The sequence below is a fragment of the Barbus barbus genome (assembly GCF_936440315.1).
Source record: "Barbus barbus genome assembly, chromosome: 24".
Lineage (NCBI taxonomy): Eukaryota > Metazoa > Chordata > Actinopteri > Cypriniformes > Cyprinidae > Barbus > Barbus barbus.
Genome location: NC_136752.1, coordinates 16,135,892 through 16,160,991, shown reverse-complemented (window position 1 = coordinate 16,160,991; position 25,100 = coordinate 16,135,892). Strand labels below are relative to the sequence as shown.

At 38.1% G+C, this 25,100-nt stretch overlaps 1 protein-coding gene across 1 annotated transcript in view; it reads left to right on the top strand.

Moving 5' to 3' along the window:
* Positions 1-25,100, top strand: part of LOC306843732 (intersectin-2-like) — a 43,487-nt gene that overhangs the window by 5,439 nt on the left and 12,948 nt on the right. Inside the window, exons 2-16 of the mRNA XM_079375376.1 lie at positions 4,904-4,964; positions 14,172-14,264; positions 14,695-14,758; positions 15,355-15,518; positions 15,909-16,100; positions 16,293-16,353; positions 18,213-18,355; positions 18,446-18,509; positions 18,873-19,010; positions 19,091-19,185; positions 21,539-21,834; positions 22,507-22,644; positions 22,778-22,918; positions 23,531-23,615; positions 23,765-23,904. Of these exons, the coding sequence (XP_079231502.1) occupies positions 4,958-4,964; positions 14,172-14,264; positions 14,695-14,758; positions 15,355-15,518; positions 15,909-16,100; positions 16,293-16,353; positions 18,213-18,355; positions 18,446-18,509; positions 18,873-19,010; positions 19,091-19,185; positions 21,539-21,834; positions 22,507-22,644; positions 22,778-22,918; positions 23,531-23,615; positions 23,765-23,904 (1,821 nt within the window). The 5' untranslated portion in view covers positions 4,904-4,957. The remainder of the gene's footprint in view (positions 1-4,903; positions 4,965-14,171; positions 14,265-14,694; positions 14,759-15,354; positions 15,519-15,908; positions 16,101-16,292; positions 16,354-18,212; positions 18,356-18,445; positions 18,510-18,872; positions 19,011-19,090; positions 19,186-21,538; positions 21,835-22,506; positions 22,645-22,777; positions 22,919-23,530; positions 23,616-23,764; positions 23,905-25,100) is intronic.

Here is a 25,100-nt window from a genome sequence, read left to right as displayed (position 1 = left end):
ATGTATGAACAAGTGTAATTTTTTATAATTGTTGACAGCCTTAATATAGACTTATTTATATTTTCCATAGGCCTATTTTTATATTTATATTGGTTTTAAAATACAGCTATACATTATTAATTAATAATTACTATGTCTCATGATAATAATATTTTTTTCAGATATGTACATTTAAGTTTATCACCAAAAAGTATCATTTTATTGGTTCCCACAAATCCTTGACCTTGTTGGTACCAGTGCATTACTTTAGGAATACACCATAAAATATACAGTAGCTGCCTCTCCTTGTGTATACTATCTAATGAAACCCCTTGGTTGTTAAAAAGAGACTTACTGATTCAGAGAAGGAGCGGTTTCTAACTTTATGTCTCTCTGTCTTTGTAGTGATCAGTTTTTGTATCTGTGCAGCCCAAATCTCAAGTAATGTTTTCTCAGAGCTTCGGGGAGACATATTTGTGTGGGTGTAAATAGAAATGTTGCTTCTGCCCATCTTAAATTTATTTAGAGACTCACAGTGACTTTAATTCCAGTTAGAAAGAGCATTGCAGATGAATGCGGGGATTCACTACAAATTATCATTCTGTGTATGGATTCCCATACACAGAGTCAGTCTTTTTAAGTAAACTACTGTCATGACAAGAGAGGCAATAAACTACGTGTTACTTGTGTTAACATTTGATTGATCCTGTGTGAATCTGGATATATAATGTGGTTGTCACTCATAGAATAGGACTAAGCGCTCAGAATAAGAGTGAGAATGTATTTAGCTGCAGTGTGTACGTGTCCAGAAAAAGCAAGAGAGGTATATTAGAGTTACTCTAATAAACATGGATCTGCAGGCTGTGCTATAAGATCACTGATGTACGAAGTCCTCTCTTCTCCTCTCGTCTCATCTCTGCAGCATTAGACAGAGAACCAATTTAATATTCAATCTAGTTTAGTCTACATGAGAACAATGAAATTGAGAATGGAATTTAGAGAGCAGTTTTTAATAAGCAATTCATCCTGGGTCCATTACACCTCTGAACCTCTCATCCCTGAACCTCTCTACAGCACATGTTTCTGAATTAAATAATAGAAACTACTCCCTCCCTGATTCCCATAAACACTCCAGTTATCGTGAACAATGTCTGAATGGACTGTGGATGATATTTGTTTGTCTGTGCGGCTTTATACAAATTATGTGGTGGATTATATAAAGCTGATTTAGAAATGAATCAGAATATTCCCCCTGTTCAACTAGTAATGACATGCAAATGTCAGGTATTGACTGTGCATATAAATGAGCTAAGAATTCCATGAATGTTTTTTTTTTTTTTTTTATACACATTTAACAAAAGTTGAACAGTCACTTTAGCTTTGAACATATTTAAATTTTAATATCTTTCTTATACTCTCTCTAATATGTTATAGGGAAGTTTTTCTGCAAATATTACCCAGAGCCTAGGATTTTAAATTTAATTATGACTTTCTCTTTTTCGTAAAGATAAGTATTTTAAGTTGAATGATAAATGGAAATTGGAAATCCTTTTTTTTTTATCTTTTAGTTTCAGAGAAACTGGAGCGTATATTCCCTTGTATTGACCACTGGAATAAAATCTGGTTAAATTGAATAGAAAAAATGTCTTTTGTCTGTGTATGTAGGTATGTGGATGTGGTCTGTATATATGTGTGTGTGTTAAAGGACTTTGTCTTCATGACTGAGATCCACTTCACCTTTCTCTCATCTTAAATCCACTAGCTTTCTGGGCCTTGAACGTGGTAGCTGCGTTATTGTCTGTGCAGGGCCAAAAATCATCAAAAATATCTTAATTTGTGTTCTGAAGATTAACGATGTTCTTACGGGTTTGGAACGACATGAGGGTGACTAATTAATGACAGAATTATATTTTTTTTGGGTGAACTATCCCTTTAAGACCGAAAGAGATAATTGCTATTACAGTGAATATTAATAATTATATTTTTTTAGTGTTGTTATTATTTAAAGCAGGTATTCAGTGAGGTGTTTGGATAGAAGGTAAAATATGAAATGCAAAGTACAGCAAAGTAAAAGACTGAAGAGCATTCTTATGTAGTAAAAGCAATCACAGCAGCCTAAAGAGGTTTGGAGTTTCAGTGTGTGTGAATGTATGAGAACCCAGTCCAAACCACAGATCCTGTCTGTCTCAGCTTTCAGCTCTTTAATCTATCCATCAGTCTATTAACCCTCCATTCTTTATTTGCACACAATAGATTAGTAGGGGACTAGAACCCTGGGTCACATCTTCAATTTCATTACCTCCATCTCTTCTGCCTCAAATGGCAATCTCAAGGGTGTCAGCGCATATTAAGATGAATGTTACAAAGACATTATAACTTAGTGGGTTTTTAAGCATTTTATGAAGCATTTCATTCCAATGAATGAACCACAATTAAATACTTTTACTATTATTATTATTGCTGATTTGAAAAAGTTTGATATGCCACAATGCATTCCTTTTGACTTTGGAAATGTTTTACAATAAGATCAATCATAGCACATGTGATGGATGGATTTAAGGTGCTTTTGATTCGACTTCATGACCTGAAACCCCAGATGAACAGAGGCTTTTATATCTGATCCTTCAGTTACACTGTAATGATACTGTTAACCTCTGTAGTCTGCAGAAATGAATGATACTGTGCTGTTCATGAATCATATTCGGAGATATCGCTCTAAGCACATAAGCCTCGGTGCTGCTTAATGCAAAACTGATGATGCCTCTCTTCTTCATTCGCATTTTAAATTAGATAGGACAATGAAGTCTAGACACAAAGTAATGGGAGAAGAGAGAGGAAAACAGTATTCGGAAAGGACCTCTAGCAGGGACTCAAACTCGGGTTACTTTTTATTAAAGCAGTTAGACTTCAAAAAAAGGAGCAGAACTTGATCTTTTGCACAGTGCTGTTTTGCATAGTTTATTCTGTTTATTCTGTTGGATGACATTTTTGACTCAAGTGACTTGCTGTTATTGCATTGCAGCCTGCTGGTGAAGAGGCAATAAAGGTACCGTATACTATTGTAACGGTGTGAAATCATGTACTATCTAAAATGTGATTTACGCATAAAAGCATAGATAATCCAGCAGTCAATGCTATTATAGAGCTCTGATTCTCCTGGGAGCCATAAAAGCAGCACAACACAATGCAATGCAGTAATGCAGGGCTGTTTTGTAAGTGCGGACCCGCTAAGCTGTTTGTGGCATTGTAAGTTAAGTTTGTTGTGCTAAGCAGACAAAGATTCACAAAAAAGCACTATGACATGAAAGTTTTTGTCAGTGATTAATACTAAATGTAACTGAAAATCCTACTGTGAAAGCAAAGCGCTTGTCGCAGCGTGAGCTTTGATTATCTTATACTAGTTAACTTTTCTAACCAAGAATGATTGTAATAACTATGATAATTTAGTAATATTAGAGTAAATGTAAAGTTTACGCTGCAAGGTTGAAATAAGAATTGATTTTAGGCCTCTAAATCTTTTCATATAGTAGCTGTGTAAAGTTTTTTTTTATCAGAAATTAGTCAGCTAATTTCTGAGCCATTAAGCCAATCAAATTCAAAGATGCAAGAACTAATTCTTATCTTCGAATTTGATTGGCTTAACGACTCAGAAACTGAGCTTTACTGATAATACGAAATACAGCGATCTGTAGGACATCAGAAGTGAGTATTTGTGGTGCATAGCATGTTCTCAACCAAATGATAATCCGATATTTGCTGCCTGGATGTAGCAGACTGATCTAACGGTATTAGAGCAAATGAGCAGGAAGAGGTTTGTGCGCTACTTATGTCACTGGCAGGCAGGTCTAATTAGAAGTTGAAAAAGTAGATTCAAACACTCCCAATGCTGCAGGACAATTTGCTGACAGCTAAAGTGCAGAGACGTGCTGATTTGTATACTAATGCACTCTAGCATAAAAGAGCAGTTATTGAAAGATGTGATATTTTGTCTCTCACTTCTGAGTGGATAATAACCGAGCCGCTCCACTCCTGCCTCCCCCATAGCAGCGGCTCAGCTGAAATACTGCCAATCCGTTTGAAAACATTCCAATGACTTCCATTTAAAAACAAAAGATAAGTTATGGAATTTGAACTTAAATCAACTATGTGAAAATGGCTCTAAAGTAACCGTTAGACAGACTGATGTTGAACTGTTTAAATAGCTTTTCTTTGAGAATGCTACAAAAAATGCAATCAACATTAATAATTACTGTAACTGATGGATTACTTTTTCATAAATCTGTATGTTGCCTGAAATGAGCCTATGTAAACTGTCAAGTAAAAAGGGGAAAGGGAAGTGGTGTGTGGCCAAGTATGGTGACCCATACTCGGAATTTGTGCTCTGCATTTAACCCACCCAAGTGTACACACAGTACTGAACATACACCCGGAGCAGTGTTTCGCTTCTGTTTGTTCAGTCTGTCCATGGAGCACAGGACCAGATTCAGCTGTGAGACTCAGGGCTGATTTCCCAGAAAGAGCTTTAGAGCGAAAACAGAGATGAACAATTGCTTTGCATTAGGCGAAAACGCTCTGGCACAATCAATATCCTGTTTGTGTGTGAGTGCGTGATGGTGGATCGGGGACGTGAATTTTTGTATGTGTGTGTTATGGCAAACAACATGATTGAGTATAAGAGGAAAATGGATTGAAAAAATGGCCAAAATATTCAAGAGCAGCTGAGAAGAGGTGCATCTCCCTTTGTCCATCTAAAGGAAAAGCCCTCTTTTCCATTCTCATTACTCTCTACTTGTACTCTTCTTCCCATTTAATCCTTTTCACTTGTTCACCGTCTCTCTCTTGCTTCACCTCTTTCTATTCCCATCATAGGGTGTCCTCTGTTGCTTGTCTGCATGTAAAATCCTCTCTCTCTCTGTTTCTCCAGATGAGTATTAGCCAGCCGGTTGAGTAGAGGGTCCCTCACATCCCACCTGCAGTCATGAATGGTAAGAACACAGCTCTTTTGTGTGTCAGGGGCATGGCTTTTCTTTAAATCCCATTATCATTTACTCACCCTTATGTCTTTCAAAACCCATATAACTTTCTATCTTCTGTGGAACACAAAAGGAGATGTGTAGGACAATGCTCAAGCTGCTCTTTTCCACACAATGAAAGTAAATGTTTACCATTACTGCCAAGACTTGACATTTGATGAATAGCTTAAATTTCACTTCATTTTTCATAGAGATCATAGGAACATAGTCATATGAGCCATTTTTATGACCCTTTTATTGTGGAGCTTGACAGCGTCTGGTTTTCATACACTTTCATTATAGAAGAGAGCAGATTCGACAGTCTACTAAATATCTTATGTGTTCTGCAAAAGAAAGTTGTACAGATTTGGAACAACACAGGCTTGGGTAAATGATGACAGAAGTTTTAATTTTTTTTAATCTCTTTAAAAGGATGAAGAGGCTATGGAGAAAAATTCAGACGCCGCTCATTTGGCTTGTGTGCTGAATAGGGCTGGGTATCGTTCAAAAATTTTCGATACCGATACCGATACCTTGAGTTCGATACCGGTTCCTGAACGATACTTTTTTCGATACCAGTTTTATGAAATCAGTTTTAATAAGATTACATTATCTCAAAAAAATGTTTTTTAATGTTTATATTTATACAGACTCAAAGCCTCATCTCCTGAGCCACTGCACAAAGGAACAAAATTTATCCAACACAGTAAATAAATAATTTTTATAAAGTTCAAATAGTTTTCAGTTTACACATCTGTTAGGCTTCGTTTACATTAGTGCGTGTTCATTTTAAAACACATCATCATTTCTAGGTTGTTAAAGACTTCAAGAAATTTAAAATCTTCATCCACTTTCATAAATGGGTGTTTTATTTTCTTTCACCATATGTTTTATTGTTATTAAATTCTGGTGTAGTATGTCTAATTATTTGAATGCATAAAAACAACTTAGTTTATTTAAATTTATTCTTAAAATAGCCTTATGAAATGTTTTAGTTTTCCTCAGAAATTCTGTGTTCTGTATCTGGTTTTCAAATGAAGACATAAAACATTAATTTAATTTCTTTAAATTATTGAAAATCAAAGTTTATTTATTTTGGCAAACAAAGGGGGTTTACTATTAAAATAAAAAAATGGAATGACTGTTGTGTGATAATTTCTAAAAAAAAATAATAAAAAATAAAGTTTTAATAATTTTAATAGTAGCCTAGTAGTAGCAGTATGTACGGTCCGCTGAACAATATTAATATATTTCTGCCGCAATGTCTTCCAAGTTAAACCGAACTTTTATTTTGACGGGTTTCCGGGAATACCTTTACAGTTCTGTGTGTATATGATATGTCGTTGGTTTTACTCGAATCAAACAGTAAAATGCTCATGAAGTGAGTCTCACAGCAGTTCTGGAGATGTTGTTCATGTGTTTATGTCCTCATTTAGTGAGGCGGCAGACGCTGAAATGACTGCGAGCGTCACGCGAGCTTCAGTCTGTGTTTAGTAGACAAACCGCGCGATATAAAGAGCGGACTGCTCCTGCGCTTTCGTGGATGTCAAACACTGATCTATCAGCACCGCGCCGCTTCTAGTCAAACACACCTAGTGCTGCAGGATTATTGGCTCACAGACGGTGATGAGATTAACCCCTTAGATATCGAAATTTGGTAACGAACGACAAGACGTTTTTCGATACTCTGTGGTATCGAAAGTATCGAACTCGATACCCAGCCCTAGTGCTGAATCACTACAGTGTAGTTCATTAGCAGAGCTGCACTAAAAGAAAAGCATGAGAAGTTCTTGAGTTGTAGAATCTTCTAAGATCGAACAGACGCTTAGTGATGTTCACATTTTTTAGACTCAGCGCAGGGTTTGTACAGAACACACCTAACTGAAAGTTGCTAATGACTGCTTCCTTATTTGTATAAGGATAGACAAATATTTGCTAAACTTTTTTTTATTTTTTATATATATATGTATCTATTTGCGGCACTTTCATAAAAACACTTTTAAAAATTTACCTTGAGGAGGTACTTTTTGTAGGTAAGTAGGTGTAATATTTAATATTAGTAGTGATAATATTTTTAATAAAATAAAATAAAGTAAAAAGTTTAAGATGTTATAAATCAACGTCAATTAATTTGAATTTTACAACATGGAGCACATTTGTAGGTTAAAGAAATTCAGGAGATTTAGAAATCTCTTTTCTAATCGCGTTTTATTGATTTTATCATGAATCTATGCTTATGTTAGACTTAGGCCTCTCTCTTGTGGCGTATGTTGGACTTCTCCAATAATTCCATCCGCATAAACCCCGCCCCTTACAATCGACTGCAAGCTTTTTGATATGTCTCCATCCAATAAAAACTATGATTTGGACCAAGTCCCTGCCAAGTCCCTTTTTTTTTCTTCTCAGTAATCCATTTCACTTGGATGTATGTCTCTATGCAGAAGGTGACACCATTCTACAGTGATGGTAAAGCATAGTTATACTATGGTGCTTTGAATTATACCATCATACTGAATTACTATAATATTCATATTTAATAGTTTTTACATGGTACTTCATAGAATGTCATAGTTTTATCATGGTATACTGTATTACCAGCGAAAAGATACTTTGAATAAAAGCGCCAAACAAATTCTGTGCAATAAATGTATATCAAAATCCATTTGTGTCCAAAAACCTGGTATACCTTTATACTTGTTTGTGAGTGAAATCTGATGGAGCCTTTCAGATGTACTGTTTGAGACACCAGTCTGATGTGGTTCATGTCAGCTCTCGCTAAGGTTTTAATAAAATATTTATCTTTCAGTCGAAGATAAGCTAGAGAAAGAGAGCAGGCAGGGTGAGTGGAGTTTGTTTAATATCTTGGGTGTGTTTTGATTCGTGACTTTAAAGTGAAGCAAAATTGAAGCATTTATTCTTTAGCTACAATTTCCTGACTTTAAGAAAATCCCAGGTGGGATTTGTTGAAGGCAGCATCATGGTGGTGGTAAAAGTAGGAAAGCTGATGTTGCAGGTTGGTTGGTTCCTGGCATAAGTCATATTTGTGTAAATGGCTATATAGGATAAAGCTAAATTGCTACATCATCCCAAATAAATGCAAATTTCAGCACTGTGAGGAACATTTTGGACATTTTTAGGAATGTGTTCTTTGTGTGTGTGTGTGTGTGTGCCTGCTATCTTATTTTGTCTCTGTGAATACTTTCATTCATTCGTTTATGTATATGTGTGTAGTGGTTAATCCTCTTAGTGCTTTTGGGAAAGGATTGCCTCTTCACAGTGTAATCAACCTGGAAGTGCACAGTGAGAAACAGATATTGTTTGCTTATTGGTATTTTTGGATGCTTTCTATGCTTCTGTAAATTACAAATATCAGTTGGGATCTTAAATTTGCGTAGTTGTTTTTGTCTGAGTGCTAATGCTAAATAAGCACAAAAGCAAACCTGCTACATCTTCAAAACAGAGAAACACTTACTCTTACCACTGTAATAGCTAATTGGGCCTGAATTAGTAATAAACCTTAAGTACATGCTTCACTGTGTGGCCTGGAGGGATTAAAATTTCCCAAAGGAGCACCTGAATAATCATCACACAGACTCCCCAATTCCCACACTGACACAGTCCGTTGCCACGTTTCGATGTTAGGAGACCTGTTTGTGGAACCGTTTGTCCTTGAATGCTGTGTAAAATGTATTCATGCTTCTGCTTCATGAGCTGTGATCCAACAATTCCACCAAAAATGTAAATATGTCCTCGGGTCTGCTTTTAGGCTCACTGACTTAACATTGAGTATCCTCAGTGTCCTTGTAGTTACTGCCTCTGGTATCATATGTGCTTCACAATAGAATGACATTTGCATAGAAAAAAAGTTGTTGCTTTGTTATTGCAAATTGTTTTAGAAAATCAGCCAGTATATTCAAATATTTAAAAAAAATGTTCAAACCATTTCAGATTCACCATCAAGACATTGACTCCCATAAGGTGATGACCAGATTCATGTAAAAATAAAACAAAACTGCTGACTATTAAACTACTGATATTACTCATGTGAGTGAACGTGATTTCAAACATATTCAAAGTACTATTGATTTCTTTAGATCTTTATCTTTTTTAATCTAGTGCTACCGGTTTGTTGAAAGTTGGACTAATTGCTCCTTTTTTGTCATAAAAAGTAGCTCCATTTCCCTGAAGTAAAGGCTGATTATCAAAGGCTGTCAAACAGTTTTTATCTTTTGTTGAATGAGCTAAATTTCTGTGAAGAGAGACGATCACGTGAATTCACAGACCTGGGTTTAATTAATCATGATGGCCATTTTCAGAATCTTAGCTCTGCTGACAATGCAGGAAACATGAGCTGAAAGTAGTTTGTTTCCTCCCAAGAGAGAAAGCGAGGCTGAGAAAGAAAGAATGAACAAAAGGGTGTGTTAACATTTGCCCCATTATTTCATTAAAGGAATAGTTCACCCAATAATTAAATTTACCTGAAAACGTACACTCCCTCAGGCCATCCGAGATGTAGATGAGTTTGTTTCTTCTTTGGAACAGATTTGGAGAAATTTAGCATCACTTGATTTCCAGTTGATCCTCTGCAGTGAATGGGTGCCGTCAGAATGAGAGTCCTACAAGACTCCGGTCCATCACTTAACATCTTGTGAAGCAAAGAACTGTTTTTAACTTCAAACAATTGCTTTTAGTTAATCTATAATATTGCTTTCTGCTTTCTCCAGTGAAAAAAAAGTCTAATCTGAAACAGGAGAGAAATATACACAGATCAGTTTTGTGCTGCACAGATCAGTTTTGGTCAGCAGAAATGGTTTAAAGTTAAAATTCCTTACAGTTTTTCTCGATTGCTAAGACACATTTCTTGAAAGCTGCTATCCTTTTCTCTAAACTGTGAACACAAAACCCAATTTTCAAGCTACATTCACAAAACCTCAGACTCTTCTTGCAAAACCAAACTTTCACCTCAAAACAGTTCAATCTGTGCTCAAAACTGAACTATGTTGTCAAATCGTGCCCCGAGTCAATCAAAATTAAAAACACTACCGAACAGTCACTAAACACTACGTAGAAAAATAGAAAACAATGCTCAGGACATGATGCTGGAGAAATAAATGTTTATTGTTCACTGTAGGCTAAATGCATGTTGCAAAACAAAGAAAACCTGTGCATAGCACTTGTACAAAGACACAAAACAGAAATCTTGTGCATTTACACGTAGCACTTGTAAAAACAAACAGAAATCTTATGCGTTTGCCACTTGTGTACAGTAAGTGGCAAACGCATAAGTGGCTAACCCATGTAAAAAATAAAGTACAAAAATATACATGGAATATAGGCCTACAAACAGTTAGACCAACCCTCCATTACAATACTACAGTACATTGGTACAGCGATGTACAGAAACATATATTTACTTACAGTATATAGAGCTGGTAAGTCCCGCCCATCCGTAAAACCCCACTGGACCTCTAGATTGAAAATTCGTCAATGCAAGTGTATTTTCTCACATTCACTTGCATTGACGATTTTTCAATCTAGAGGTCCAGTGGGGTTTTACGGATGGGCGAGACTTACAGTTGTTTGGACTCTCATTCTGACGGCACCCATTCACTGCAGAGAATCCATTGGTAAGCAAATTATATAATTCCAAATTTCTCCAAACTGTTCAGATGAAGAAACAAACTCATCTATGTCTTGGGTGGCCCGAGTGGGAGTACGTTTTCAGCAAATTTTCAATTCTATTGATCTATTCCCTCAACTAAATAAAGTTCCTTTTTGAAGGAAACCACATAGTCAGAGCTGTTACTCAGCTGTATTTTTCAAATCAAGTACTGTCTGCACCTATTAAGAGCAGCGCCAAAACACCAGCAGGTAATAAAAGGCTTGTCTTCAGCACTCTGTGTGAAAGCGGTGTTGAGATTTACTCACTTTGAGCATGTTAAGTGGAGCAGGTTGTTATTGAACACTGACGTTTTCAGATCTTTGCCTGCTACCTCTGCGAGACATCATGGCTTACAATAAATAGTAAATAATTATTAATGGCGCTGTCATTCCATTCAAATATGTAAAATATGCAGGATCTCTCCAGCCAGACATCTCTAATGCCTGGATCACACAAGCCAACAGTCTTTGACAAAGAAACAGACAATCGCGCAGAGAACTGGCAGGAACTTCAAGACCCAGAAAGGAGAAAAACAACAGCTGTTCCAGGATGAGAGTTGAGAAAGCAGAAAATAATTCAATTCAAGTTTATTTGTATAGCGCTTTTTACGATACAAATCGTTGCAAAGCAGCTCTTGTAACGTGTCAGTGGATGAAGGAGGCGTACGACGAACGCATAAACAAAAGAGTAACCTTTAATAATCAGCTTCAGCACACTTAGACAGTTGTTAACTTAAGATCCGACAAACACTGAGGGAGAACTGAGGACAAACAAGGGAGTTTTACAAAATTTAGTATTTACAAAATAAAGGGAGTGGAACAAACAAGGAGACAAGATAATTAACTCAGGACAGGTGAACAGGATGAACGATGATTAACTAATGACTGAAACTAGACCAGAAAAACCAAATAAGGGCAAACAGGAAACCAAACAGAAACCAAACCGTGACAGATATCGCCCCCCTCCCGGAAGGTGCGTCCCGCACCGTAACAGTAACATCGGGGAGGGGGGGGGGGGGGGGCGCCCTGGAGGCTGGAGCAGGCCAGGACAGGGAGGAGACAAGGGAAGCCTCCAGGGCGGATCAGGGGCCTTGGGAGGCCATGGCTGCTCAAGAGACACGGGAGGCCATGGCGGATCTGGAGACTCGGGATACCATGGCGGATCTGGAGACTCGGGATGCCATGGCGGATCTGGAGACTCGGGAGGCCATGGCGGGATTGGAGACTTGGGAGACCATGGCGGGACTGGAGACTCGGGAGGCCTTGGCGGATCGGGGAGCTTGGAAGGCCATGGCGGATCGGGGAGCTTTGATGGCCATGGCGGATCAGGGAGCTCCGTGGCCTTGCCCCCCCCCCCAAGATTTTATTGGGAATGTTCCCTACTGGCGGCCATATTGGAGGAGCAGGTTCCTGGGAACGCTCAGGAGGAGAGGGCTCTTGGGGGCGCTCTGGAGGGGCGGGCACATGAGGGCGCTCTTGCAGCGCGGGCACTTGAGGGCCGGGAACGGCACTTCTGGCCGTGGTCTGAGAACTGAATTCTCGGCGATCAGGATCGGCACTCCTGGCCGTGGTTTGAAAACTGGATTCGGGATCGGCGCTCCTGGCCGTGACTTGAGAACCGGATTCTCGGGATTCGGGATCGACACTCCTGGCCGTGACTTGAGAACTGGATTCTCGGGATTCGGGATCGGCACTCCTGGCCGTGGCTTGAGAACCGGATTCTCGGGATTCGGGATCGGCACTCCTGGCCGTGACTTGAGAACTGGATTCTCGGGATTCGGGATCGGCACTCCTGGCCGTGGCTTGAGAACTGGATTCTCGAGATTCGGGATCGGCACTCCTGGCCGTGGCTTGAGAACTGGATTCTCGGGATTCGGAGGGGCGCTCTGGTAGCGCGGAGCTGGGCGGAACCAGCAGAGACGAAGGATAGCTGGGCGGAACCAGCGTAGACGAAGGCGAGCTGGGCGGAGCCAGCGGAGACTCAGGAGGGCTGGACGGGACCAGCGGGAACTCAGGTGGGCTGGACGGGACCATCATCGCCATCCTGGACGGCGGGATCATCATTGATGTGAATGGCGCAACGTTCCTCGCCTGTCGCGGCAGCATCCTCCTAGCCGTGGGCGGAACCCTCATCGCCTTGCACGGCGGCTTAATTTTTTCCGCGTATGGCGGGGCCTTAGACTTCGCCGCGGGTGCCGCTGGGCTGAGGAACACAATCGAGCTGTAGAGTTTCAGTGGTTTCTTGGGGCTGGGCAGGCGTTTCGGACCGTTGGTGCGGTATGTGGAGGTTCTTGGCATGGTCTGAGCTGGCGTGACATGCTGTGCTTCAGGGGAGACTGGGCAGCGAGACGGGAATGCTTCCTTTTCAACGACCTCGAAATCAGAACCATTTAGAAATAGAACAAGATTAATCAATTCGACCAGAGAAAAATCCAAAACAGGAAGCTCACAACGAATAATCTCGCTGTCCAGCCCCCGCTGAAAGCACGCACCCAAAATAGGATCAGGCCAGCTCAGCAGATGAACTAGCTCAGTGAAATCCTTCACATACCGTGTCAGCTTCCGGCCAGCCTGCCGCAAGCCCCACAGCCTGTCCTCAGCCGTGTGCATCCTTCGGTTGGGGTCTGTTCTTCTGTAAGGGTCGGATCGTCTGTAACATGTCAGTGGTTGTGGATGAAGGAGGCGTACGACGAACGCATAAACAAAAGAGTAACCTTTAATAATCAGCTTCAACACACTTAGACAGTTGTTAACTTAAGATCCGACAAACACCGAGGGAGAACTGAGGACTTATAAAGGGAGTGGAACAAACAAGGAAACAAGATAATTAACTCAGGACAGGTGAACAGGATGAACGATGATTAACTAATGACTGAAACTAGAACAGAAAAACCAAATAAGGGCAAACAGGAAACCAAACAGAAACCAAACCGTGACAGCTCTACAGGAATTTAAGTTTCCACAATATATTGCAGAACCTTAATATGTTTAACTTATGGCAAAATTTGGTAATTCTGTATGTTGTCTGAGCATTGGCATCCTCTGAGGTCCTCTGAGGGGTTGGCATTATCTTTCCTCAGGTGTTCGGTCATCTCAGATCATTTAAGGGTTGGATCCAGACTGAAGCTTCTGTAATTCCTAGGCAGAAACAGAGAAGCAAATAGAGACATAATTAGCGTAGCTGCTGTTCCATCTAAGCAAAAATGATTTGTTCAACCCAAGCTAAAGAATAATAATAATGTACATTTGATCAGATATAACTGCAGTACAAGATTATAAGATGCATTAGGTGAATGCTTGGCTAAAGAGATGTGTCTTTAATCTAGATTTAAACAGAGAGAGTGTGTCTGAACCCTGAACGTTATCAGGAAGGCTATTCCAGAGTTTGGGAGCCAAATGTGAAAAAGCTCTACCTCCTTTAGTGGACTGTGCTATCCTAGGTACTACCAAAAGTCCAGAGTTTAATAATCAAAATAAATACAATTTCTTTCACTTTCTCTGTCCATCTCATTGTTGCAGGTGGTTTTAATATTTGGGCTATAACTCCAGAAGAGAGGGGGAAACATGACAAACAGTTTGACTCTCTGGCTCCCACTCTGGGTTATTTGTCAGGTAAGAGCACACACACACATACACTACTGTTCATATGTTTGGCATCAGTAAGATTTTGATACTTTTTGAAAAATGTGTATAATTTTACTCAGCAAGGACACATTAAATTAATCAAAAAATACAAGTAAAAAAATCCTGATTTTTTTTTTATATCAAGTTTCTTGAGCAGCAAATCAGGATATTAGAATGATTTCTGGAGGATCATGTGACACTGAAGATTGGAGTAGTGGCTACTGAAAATTCAGCTTTGTCATCATAGGAATAAAGTGAAATTTAAAATATATTAAAATAGCAAACCAATATTTTAAGTTGTAATATTATTTTACAATATTTATGTAGCATATATAACACCCAAAACTTTTGAAAGGTAGTGTATGAACATGCAAACTATGCTCTATATACAGTGCACGTAACTTTTATTTCTTTGTAGGAGATCAAGCACGAAAGTTCTTCCTACAATCTGGTCTTCCCACAGCAATCCTAGCAGACATCTGGTAAGTATACACACATGTACACACACCCTTAATGTACATACACACTTAATCCGGTTTCTCTGTTTTTCAGATGACTGTAAAACCCTTCCCATTTCTTTCCCAAAAATGAATGAAATGTTTAGATCATTTAAGAAGCATTTTCACTAGTGGCACTTTGTATTTTGACCCCATTGATATCTATATATTCCTATATGGTTGTGTTTGCTATTGCAGGGCTGAATATATCATAATAAAATTTGTGTGTGTGGGACAATGTGCATTTGAAGCCACATACGTCTCTGGAGGGCGGTGGTTCCCAAAAGTAACCTCTTCCTGTCTGTGGTTAGTCTACTGGTGTAAACACTGTCGCCCATCCACAAGCAGGATTTAGATTTACGGATACAGGATACAGAATGTCTGATTTGAGTTTATAGCGTTTGCTTGTTCTAAAATTCTCTTGTTCATAGATAAATATGGTAGCATAACAAAGATCTGAGCTCATAATAATGCTGCTCAGTCATCACAAACCAACTTCTGGGTTTTTCCGTGGGGATTTTACTAGCAATTAGTGTTCTGTAAACCACTTTTGATGAGAATGGCTGCTTCATTTATTTCAGGGGATTGGCGGATATAGGAAAGGATGGGAAGATGGACAGATTGGAGTTCTCCATTGCAATGAAACTAATTAAACTGCAGCTGCAGGGTCAACCCCTCCCGTCCAGCCTGCCAATCATCATGAAGCAGACGCCTACCCCTGCTATGACATCGTTATCACGCTTTGGTATGAGTTAATAGCTGGTTATGTAATGTCATGTGAGGTTTGTTTACTTTAAGTTTATTGAGCCTCATACTACAGGTTTGGGACTACATGTGAATGTTCAATGTGAAACTTTTATATAACATGATATTTATCATTGCATCTACTGATTATTGCATATAACAGTGTTATTAAATTGTTTAAAAATATTTTAAAAATTATTCTAAACTGAGCGTTATGATGGCAAAAGTAAATGTAAAAACCGCATAAATGAGCATGAACAGCTAAATATCCAATATACAGTTAAATGTGATATTGACACAAATGAATAAAAAAAATCAGATGACAATCAGTATGGTACTAGCATTATCACATAGAAATGATCTCATATAAACTGGCTTTGTTTTTTTTCAGGTATGGGCTCCATGCCAAATCTGTCTGCCATGTCAGTGATGCCCATGCTAACTCCCATCCCCACAGCCCCTGCTTTTACCCCTTTGGTTCCCGTGCCCACCCTGATGTCCGGACCGTCTCCTCAGATGCCCAACTCTCTCAGTGTGCCAGTTTTACCTAACAGCAATGCAACTCTCCTGACACAAACACCAGGTACTGTAACACCTTCTATCCTAAATTCATGCACAAACCACCATTTTGCACAGATGAGCATTCAGTATGCATGACATGTACTATTAAATCTATTTGCAGTGACTCAAGCATTGATATATTGCATAATCTATAACTCAGTTACAACATTTGCATGTGTTTTAAGTAATTCTCTTTTTTCTGTTATCTTTCCAGCATTCCCAGTCTCCAGTGGATTGAGTAAATCTCACTCGCTCTTGGACCTTGTCTCTAGCAGGTGCGAAGCATGCATACTAAGTTCAATGCCCATGTTTGTATTGGAATTGGGTGTGATATCTGTTGCATGCAAGTGTTTGTTTCAGTGATGGCTAAAAAAGACAGTGATTTTCTTAGAACTGTGCTCTGAGACACCCTGTTACTCTGGTCTTGTTTTGCCAGCACTAGAAGTTTGTAGTAAATAAGAGTGTGTTTGCTGACAGAGTGCTTGAATAGCACAGCTGTCTCCTTGTATCTTAATAGGATCTTGTTAGGGTTCCTCCGAGAGTCATCCAACCTCCACACGGTTGTACAGAAGCCTGTAATAAACCCACTAATTCCTGCTCGGTGCCTATTTAAAATGAATTTGGGTCTAGGGCTGTGCAATTTATCTAATATACACAATATATTCGGGACGATTAGCCTGGCTATATAGAATTAAGCAAAATCATGTATGTTGCAATCATTTTAATGCTCTTTTTATTTAGCCATAAACTTGCATAAGTTTCTATTTCCATGAAATCTGTACATTTCAAAGAATCATTTCAAAATGTGTTTATAGAAATGTTTCAGTGAAAATATACGTTGATTAATTAAATATCAAATATTGATGTTTATATTCATGCAGTGTTGTTACAATACATATGAATTACAATGATTAAATATTATTCCCTAGATGAACTAGAGGGTTTTTTTTAGTTATTGTATTAAATTAACTAATTATATTAGAGGAGTAGTTTATCAAAATAATGAAATTTGCTCACTGTCAGGCAATCCAAGATGTAGATGAGTTTGTCTCTTCATCAGAATAGATTTGGATCAATTTAGCATTACATTATTTGTAACTAATGGATCCTTTGCAGTGAATGGGTGCTGTCAGAATGAGAATGCAAACAGCTGATAAAAACATCACAATAATTCATAAGTTACCTACATGACTCTACCAGGTCTGGTTTATTTTCTGAAAAATATATATTTTTGGCCATACTGCTCAACCTTATTTTGTCTGTGTGTCTCCACCCATGTGTGCAAATATTTTTGGGTTAGTTTGTAAGTGTATTAGCCAGTCACCAGGATGATACAGTATCTCACTCTCTGAACCTCTCATCCTGTTCTGTCTATCATTCCAGCCCATGCCGAAACTGCAGAATGCTGCTGAATCCTGTTAGAGTTATCTCAGAATATTTAAAAAGTCAGAATACTGCGGAATTGCTCATAATTGTGAGTTTTAATTATGATTTTAATGGTCCCGGTAGTGGTAATTACTGCACTAACAAGGATTCAGCAAATGTTGCTCAGACATATCAATTATTAAAAGGATGATGTCACAGCAGAATCTCACAGCACTAAAGGAAAAGCTGATCTTGCAGCTAGCCTGAGACCAGTTGTCTTTGTTTTATGAAGGTCTAGGTTATTGGTTCATGAGAGGATTATATTAGTGTTAATGAGCAGCTGCTAAATGGAGCTCATTCGAAAAGAATTTGGCATGCAAATGCAATTTCTGGATTCAAGAGTGCTGTACAAGTGAAAACTCTCAGGAATTATCTGAACACATGCAGATTTGGAGAATGAAGAGGATCTATATTTAGCATTAGTTAATGCATTGAAGAAAACCATACATTTAATAATTACATACATTTAATAATTAGAAATTGCTCACTAACACAGATTTAGACAGATTTGTGAACAATATTTGAGAGAAATAGGCCTTTTGTGTACATAGAAAAAGTCTTAGAGCTTTGAGTTCAGCTCATGAAAAATGGGGGCAAAAACAAAAGTGTTTATAATTTTGTTCAGTGTTGTTTATTAATTGGAAAAAGCATTACATATTAAATTATCACCTTTATAGAAAAATACTAATTTATTTCTAAATTTCCACAGTTCTAACTCTTCCTCTACCACCTCCCTTGCGAGTAATTCCCCCAAAATGAATGCATCTGATTGGGCGGTGCCTCAGTCGTCCCGTCTGAAATACCGACAGCAGTTCAACAGCCTAGACAAGCTGATGAGCGGATACCTGTCAGGTGAGTGTGTTTGTAGGCAATGGTATTGTTTGCATATGATAGCATCTCTACATACGTGTCATGGATTAACCCTTTTGTGTTTATTTGAAGGTCCCCAGGTCAGAAATGCCCTCACAGCATCAAACCTCACGCAAACTCAGCTTGCCACCATATGGTGAGTTCAAGAAACACTGTACTCATCATATGAAACACTCATTAATCTCATGAAGAACATGTTTCGATGACATTATTTGCATACATATCCCCCCACCTTGCATTATTTAATACAAAAAATTGTGTCAAATAGGCAGAAACTTGTTGAAGACCCATGCATTAATCACTTAAACCCTGGATCACACTGTATTGCTCGAAGCGGTGTGTTAAACACCTACTTCTACAGTGTTGCGTCTGCTGTTTAGGTGCCAGTTGGATAATTAGGATCTGATTTATCTATTAAACATTTGAAATGCTTCCAGGTTAATCACAAATGTGTGTGCTTGTGCGTGGGTATATTATGTGTATATATCTCTGTCTTCAGGGCTCTTGCTGATGTAGATCGTGATGGGCAGTTGAGAGCGGAAGAGTTTATTCTAGCAATGCACCTGGTTGATATGGCCAAGACTGGGCGGCCCTTACCTCTGACTCTACCTCGTGATCTTGTGCCACCTTCACTCAGGTAAGACACACACAGACCTGCCCATGGAATGAGTAAGTTATGGAGGAGACTGTGTTTATTCTGTGTGTGTTTGTTTTTAGACAAGCGAAGTCATGTGACCTGCTGAACGGACCTGTTCCTTTGATTAACACCGAGCTGATTGAGCCAGAAAATCCACAGAAAAGCAAGAGTAATGGTATTTGCATATACATATACTATACATACTAGTGGCCAACAGATTTTTGGCTTCCAATATTGCATATATATGACATGTATATAAAAGCATTTTAATGGTGCTATATGAGCTACAGTTCCCTCCAAAAGTATTGGAACAGTAAAGACAAAATTGCTCTGTTGGCTGTGGAGTCAAGCAAGACATTTACAAATATGATTAAAAGATGAATATGAGACAAAACTACAGAATGTCACATATTTGGGTGATTCAACACATAGATGTTATACCAGCTAAGAAGTTCAGCACTTTTAGAGTTTCCTCCCCCTATCTGATGTGAGCATAAGTATTGGAACAGTTGCCTCATAGGTCTTTCTAAGTGATCAGCTGTGTCCTGTTGCATTAATTCTTCAGATATTAAAATCAGGGAATGTGTCGTATCAGTTATATCCATTACTTCTGTATTCTGAATCTTGCATTCAATGATGACACACAAACCAGGATGAAGATGAGGGAGCTGACTTTGAGAGAAAAGCCAGCAATTTGGATGCTAAAAGAAAAGAGGAAGTCAGTTAGAGCTATAGCAAAAACAAAGGGCATGGAGAAATCAAGAGTTTGGAAACCACCAGCGACACCAGCAACCAACAATGACCTGATCGGTTGAGAAAACAACAGTAGTTGATGACAGACAAATCATAAAAGCTGTGAAAATGAACCCTAAAAGACGTGTCTGTAAAATCACCAACAACTTCCAGAAAGCTGGCGTGATGCTCTGACAATCTACTGTCCTCAGGAGACTTTGACACAGAATTACAGATGCTACACAGCAAGATGCAAACCTCTGGCCAGCACCAAAAATAGAAAGGCAAGATTAGAGTTAGCAAAAAAGCACAAAGGTGAGCCAGAAGAGTTTTGGAACTGTGTTTATGGGCCGATGAGACAAAGATGAACCTTTAACTAAGTTATGGGAAAGCAAAAATGTGGAGAAAAAAAGGGAACTGCAAATAATGCCAAGCATACAGCCTCATCTGTAAAGCATGGTGGAGGTGGTGTCTTGGCATGGGCATGCATGACTGTCTCTGGAACAGGCCCTCTCAACTTTACTGATGACGTAATGTATGATGACAGTATCAGAATGAATTTGGAAGGGTGAAAAACCATCTTGCCTACCAATATTCAAGAAAATGACACCAGATTCATTGGGAAGTGCTTCATATTGCATCAGGACAATGACCCAAAACACCCTGCCAGTTCAGTCAAGGAATTTATAAGGGTAAAGAAATGGAAAGTCTTAGATTGCCCAAGTCAATCTCCAGATTTAAATCCGATTGAACATGAATTTCACCAGCTGAAGAGGAGGGTTAAAGGCAGAAACTCCCCAAAACAAGCAACAATTGGAATTGGCTGCATTAAAGGCTGGGAAAAGCATTTCAAAGGATGAGACCAAGAGTCTGGTGATGTCTATGGGTCACAGACTCACTGCTGTGATTGTGCGCAAGGGATCTGCAACTAAATAATAGCTTTCAATCTTTTATATCTGCCTTATGTTCAACTGTCCCTATACCTATGCTCACATCAATGAGTGGGATGAACTCTAAAAAAGTGCTGTTCTTTTTATGTGTTGAAATGGCTAATAATAAAATGTGACATTCTGTAGTTTTGTCTCATATTCATCTTTTAATCATATTTGCAAATGTCTTGACTCCACAGCCAACAGAGCAATTTTGTCTTTACTGTTCCAATACGTATGGAGGGCACTGCATATATATGCTCAATTTAAAAATACATTTAGTAATCAAAAGTGTGTGTTGCATTTTAAACCTGATCTATAAAAACATGCATTTATTACCTTATTAATGTGTTTACTTATTTCATTATGCTCACATTGCAAAGCCACTATAATAATCATTATCTATGTGGAAAGATATCATCATGATCCTTCAGAAATCATTCTAATATGCTGAATTGGTGCTCAATAAACATATCTTATTATTATCAATGTTGAAAACCGTTGTGCTGCTTTATATTTTCATGGAAACTGTGATATTTTTTAGGATTATATAATGAATAGAAAATTCAAAAGAATTATTTGAAGTTTTGTTAGAACATTATGAATATCTTTACTGTCACTTTTGATCGATTTAATGCATCCTTCCTGAATAAATTATGCAAATACGTACTCGGGTCACAAACACACACTGTCATTTCGACACAGTATCTTTCTAAATATTGCTGATTCAGCTGAACAGTCTCTTTTGAGTTTGTGTTTAGATAAAATGTCTTAGATGTAACCTTTTTTTAATATACACTTTTCTATTCTGTATTATATTATTTTTATTGTGTTGACTTACCTCACCTTTCTGTCTGTCTATGTCAGTGTCATTTGAGGATAAACTAAAGGAGAATTTCCAGAGAGGAAATGCAGAGCTGGAAAAACGGCGTCTGGCTCTGCAGGAGGAACAAATGAGAGAGGCGGAGAGGAGAAGAGAAGAGGAGAGACGAGAGGAGGAGAGGAGACGACAGAAGGAGAGGGAGGAAAGAGAACGAAAGGAGAGAGAAGCCCGGGAGATGGAGCTGAAGAGACAGAGGGAGGAGGAGAGGAGGATAGAGAGGCAGAGAGAGCTGGAGCAACAGAGAGAAGAAGAAAGACTGAAAGAATTAGAGCGACGAGAGGCAAGTGGAGCATGCAAGGGCAGACAAAGGTTGAAAGACCACTAGAATATTACAGCAAAGCCTTACGTTTTTTCCACATGCATACATGTTGAATGAATAAATTGTTTATACACTTGGGCTATCAATATATATATAATTATACATGTACATAAACAGCATGTACATATAAATTTACTTCATTTGCATAAATATTGTAATGAAATCAATTGTTAAAATATTAAGTTAGGAATATAGTGGTTAAATAAATAGCACATTGAATAAAAAACCTTAAATTATTATTAGAAGTAAATTTGTTTTGCAATTGTTAATTAATGTACATTTATGTACTCTTTCATGACAACATTTAATGCTTCTCCAATGCTGCATTTCATTACACAAGCAAAATGTGTGGGTTGATCGCCTGTCCTGGTGGTCTTTAGAAATCATAAAGAACAGAATGTAACTGTTAATATCAAAAAAGTAGGAAATTAGGTTAATTGCTTTAAAAATGTAACGGTGATAGATATATTTAATTAACTCACGAGTTAACCTAATATATACTGTACCAGTGGAGTGGTTCCTCACCCTAGGAAAAATAATGGGAGCATAATTACGTAGTATATTCATGTCAGAATGAGTGATTCGACCGTACAGCTGTTGATTAACCTCTCCTTCTCTTTATCGCTCTCTCAGGAAGTGGAGCGACAGAGGCGGATGGAATGGGAGAAGAGTAAACGAGTTGAGCTTCAGACACAGAGTGAAAAAGAGCAGAGTGATATACAGAGGCTTAAAGACAGGAAGAGGAGTCTCGAGATGGAGCTGGAGGCGGTGGTCAGATTGCCATTTATTCTATTTCTTTTCTTCTTCATTATACATGTTCCCCATCCAGCCTCATACACCCTATTCTCTGGGGAATGATGATTATATTACAAATTAAAAACATTTCAGTCTTTTTGTGTCCTAGGGTAACAAGCATAAGCAGATCTCTGATAGGCTGCGGGACGCCAAGAGTAAGAAGCAGATCCAGAGGACCGAGCTAGACCTTATCAATCAGAAGAGAGATAGTCGTATTACGGATATCAATTCCCTAGAGTTGCAGTTTGAGGTAGGTTACGTTTTTGTTGCATGAATAGCATTGCATTCGTTATTTTTAACTTCTTTTTCATTCTTTCATTGTTGTACACTACTGTGTAAAAGTGTGTGATCAGTAAATCTTTTCAATAAATAAATTTTTATTCGGCAAGGATGCATTTAATTGATCAAAAGTGACATTTATAATGGTTCAAAAAATATTTTTTTCAAATAAATGCTGTTCGCTTACACTTTCCATTTATTGGTGAATCCTGAAAAATCATGGTGTCCACAAAAAAATATTAAGCAGCACAACTGTTGTCAACATTGATAACACTAAAAAATGTTTCTCGAGCAGAAAATCATCATATTAGAATGATTTCTGAAGGATTGCGTGACACTGAAGACTGAAGTAATGACTGCTGAAAATTCAGCACTGTATCACAGAAATAAATTACATTTTAAAATTCATTCAAATAGAAAACATTTGTCATTTGCAATTAATTTCACAATATTATTGTTTCTACTGTATTTTTAAACAAATACTGTAAATGCCACCTTGGTGAGCATGAGACTTCTTTCAAACATAAAAAAATCTTTGAAATAAATAACTTAAATAGTAGCCTATATGAATGTGTTTTTGCAGGAAATTCAGAGGCAGCTGAGTTGTCTTGGTCCTGAGAAGCAGCGACTGACAGAGAGACTTCTACATCTTACCCAAAACAACTCAAGTGAGCACTCACATAGACCTGAAACAATCAATGAATAGACGGGTGGATGACTAATTTCAACTGTGTCCATTTCATCCCTCTTGAATTCGAGGCCTGGGAACATTGATGTTTTTATGTCCTTCTTTCTCTCGTTCTTTTTCCCCTTTCAGGTCCTTTGATAAATGATGTGAAACAGAGTTTGTGCAAAAAAGATCTGAGCTGTCGGAAGCTGAAGGAGCAGCTGGATGTTTTGGAGAGAGAGACCACTGCGAAACTCTCACAAATGGAGCAGTACAACAGAGAAATCAAGGTCAGCGGCTTCTCTTACATTCCCAGTGTAAACCTCAACAACATTTAAAGTGCCGTGTTTTGATTAAAGCTAATGTGGGCTTTGGGCGGGGGTTTGCTTTCTTCTAATTTATTTTAAACCTTAATGTCCCTATGAGGGACTCGCTAGTTCGCTGTTCTCTATATTCCTGTGATTAAAACCTCCAGCTCAACTCCCAGCCCTGAAGGCAGAGGATTGAGCACTTCATTACACACTAACGTTCACACAGTCCACACTACTAAAGAAAACTCAACACACAAACACTATCACTAACCCACTTACTGCACCGGCTGGTTGGATCGGAAACCCGAGCATTATACATGTGGTAATCAGCTATTGTTCAGTATACGTCTAATGTTTTCTGCTCCAAGCCTTTCTTTTTTTCTTTCTTTTTGCCCACTTTGTCGTTTTCTTTCCTCCCACTGTATCTCTCCTCTTTCTTCTCTTCCTCTTTTCCCCCGGCTGACTTTATAGTTTGTAGAAATGGATGACTGTGTGCTTCAAGGACTTCTCTCTTTGCTGGGCTGCCTAACCAATCTCTTCCTTCTAATAAAGGTTGACCTGTCTTTATCTTTCCTTTACTCACACTCATCTCAAAACTGCCTGCCTTTCATTCATTTCACCTTTTTCACCTCGCCCTTGTTATTCTCCATGAATGAAGTCTCACTTTACCCATAGTTTACTGAAATGAGCTTCAATGTCTGACCTCATGACCCTATAACATCTTTGTGTCTGTGCCATTTCATCACCTCATAATGGTGTCATTAATTACACTAAAGATTTCTACTCACTGCCTAAAAACTAAAAAAGAAATGAGATTCTAGTTTTTCATGTTTGAAACATATTTTTTCATAACTATATACTTTTTATATAAGTAGTTTGTGTAAGAAGCAATAAAGCCAGGATCTAAAAATCTAAATAATTATTAAGCTGCAAGAGAAAATATATACAGTATTTTAATCAATTTAAAAATGCATTTTATATATATATATATATATATATATATATATATATATATATATATATATATATATATATATATATATATATATAAAATGCATTTTTAAATTTATTAAAATACTAAATATTTATTTTAAATTGTAACAGTATTTCACAATATTGCTGTTATAATGCATTTTTAAAATAAATGTTTATCAAATATTTAGATATTATATTTA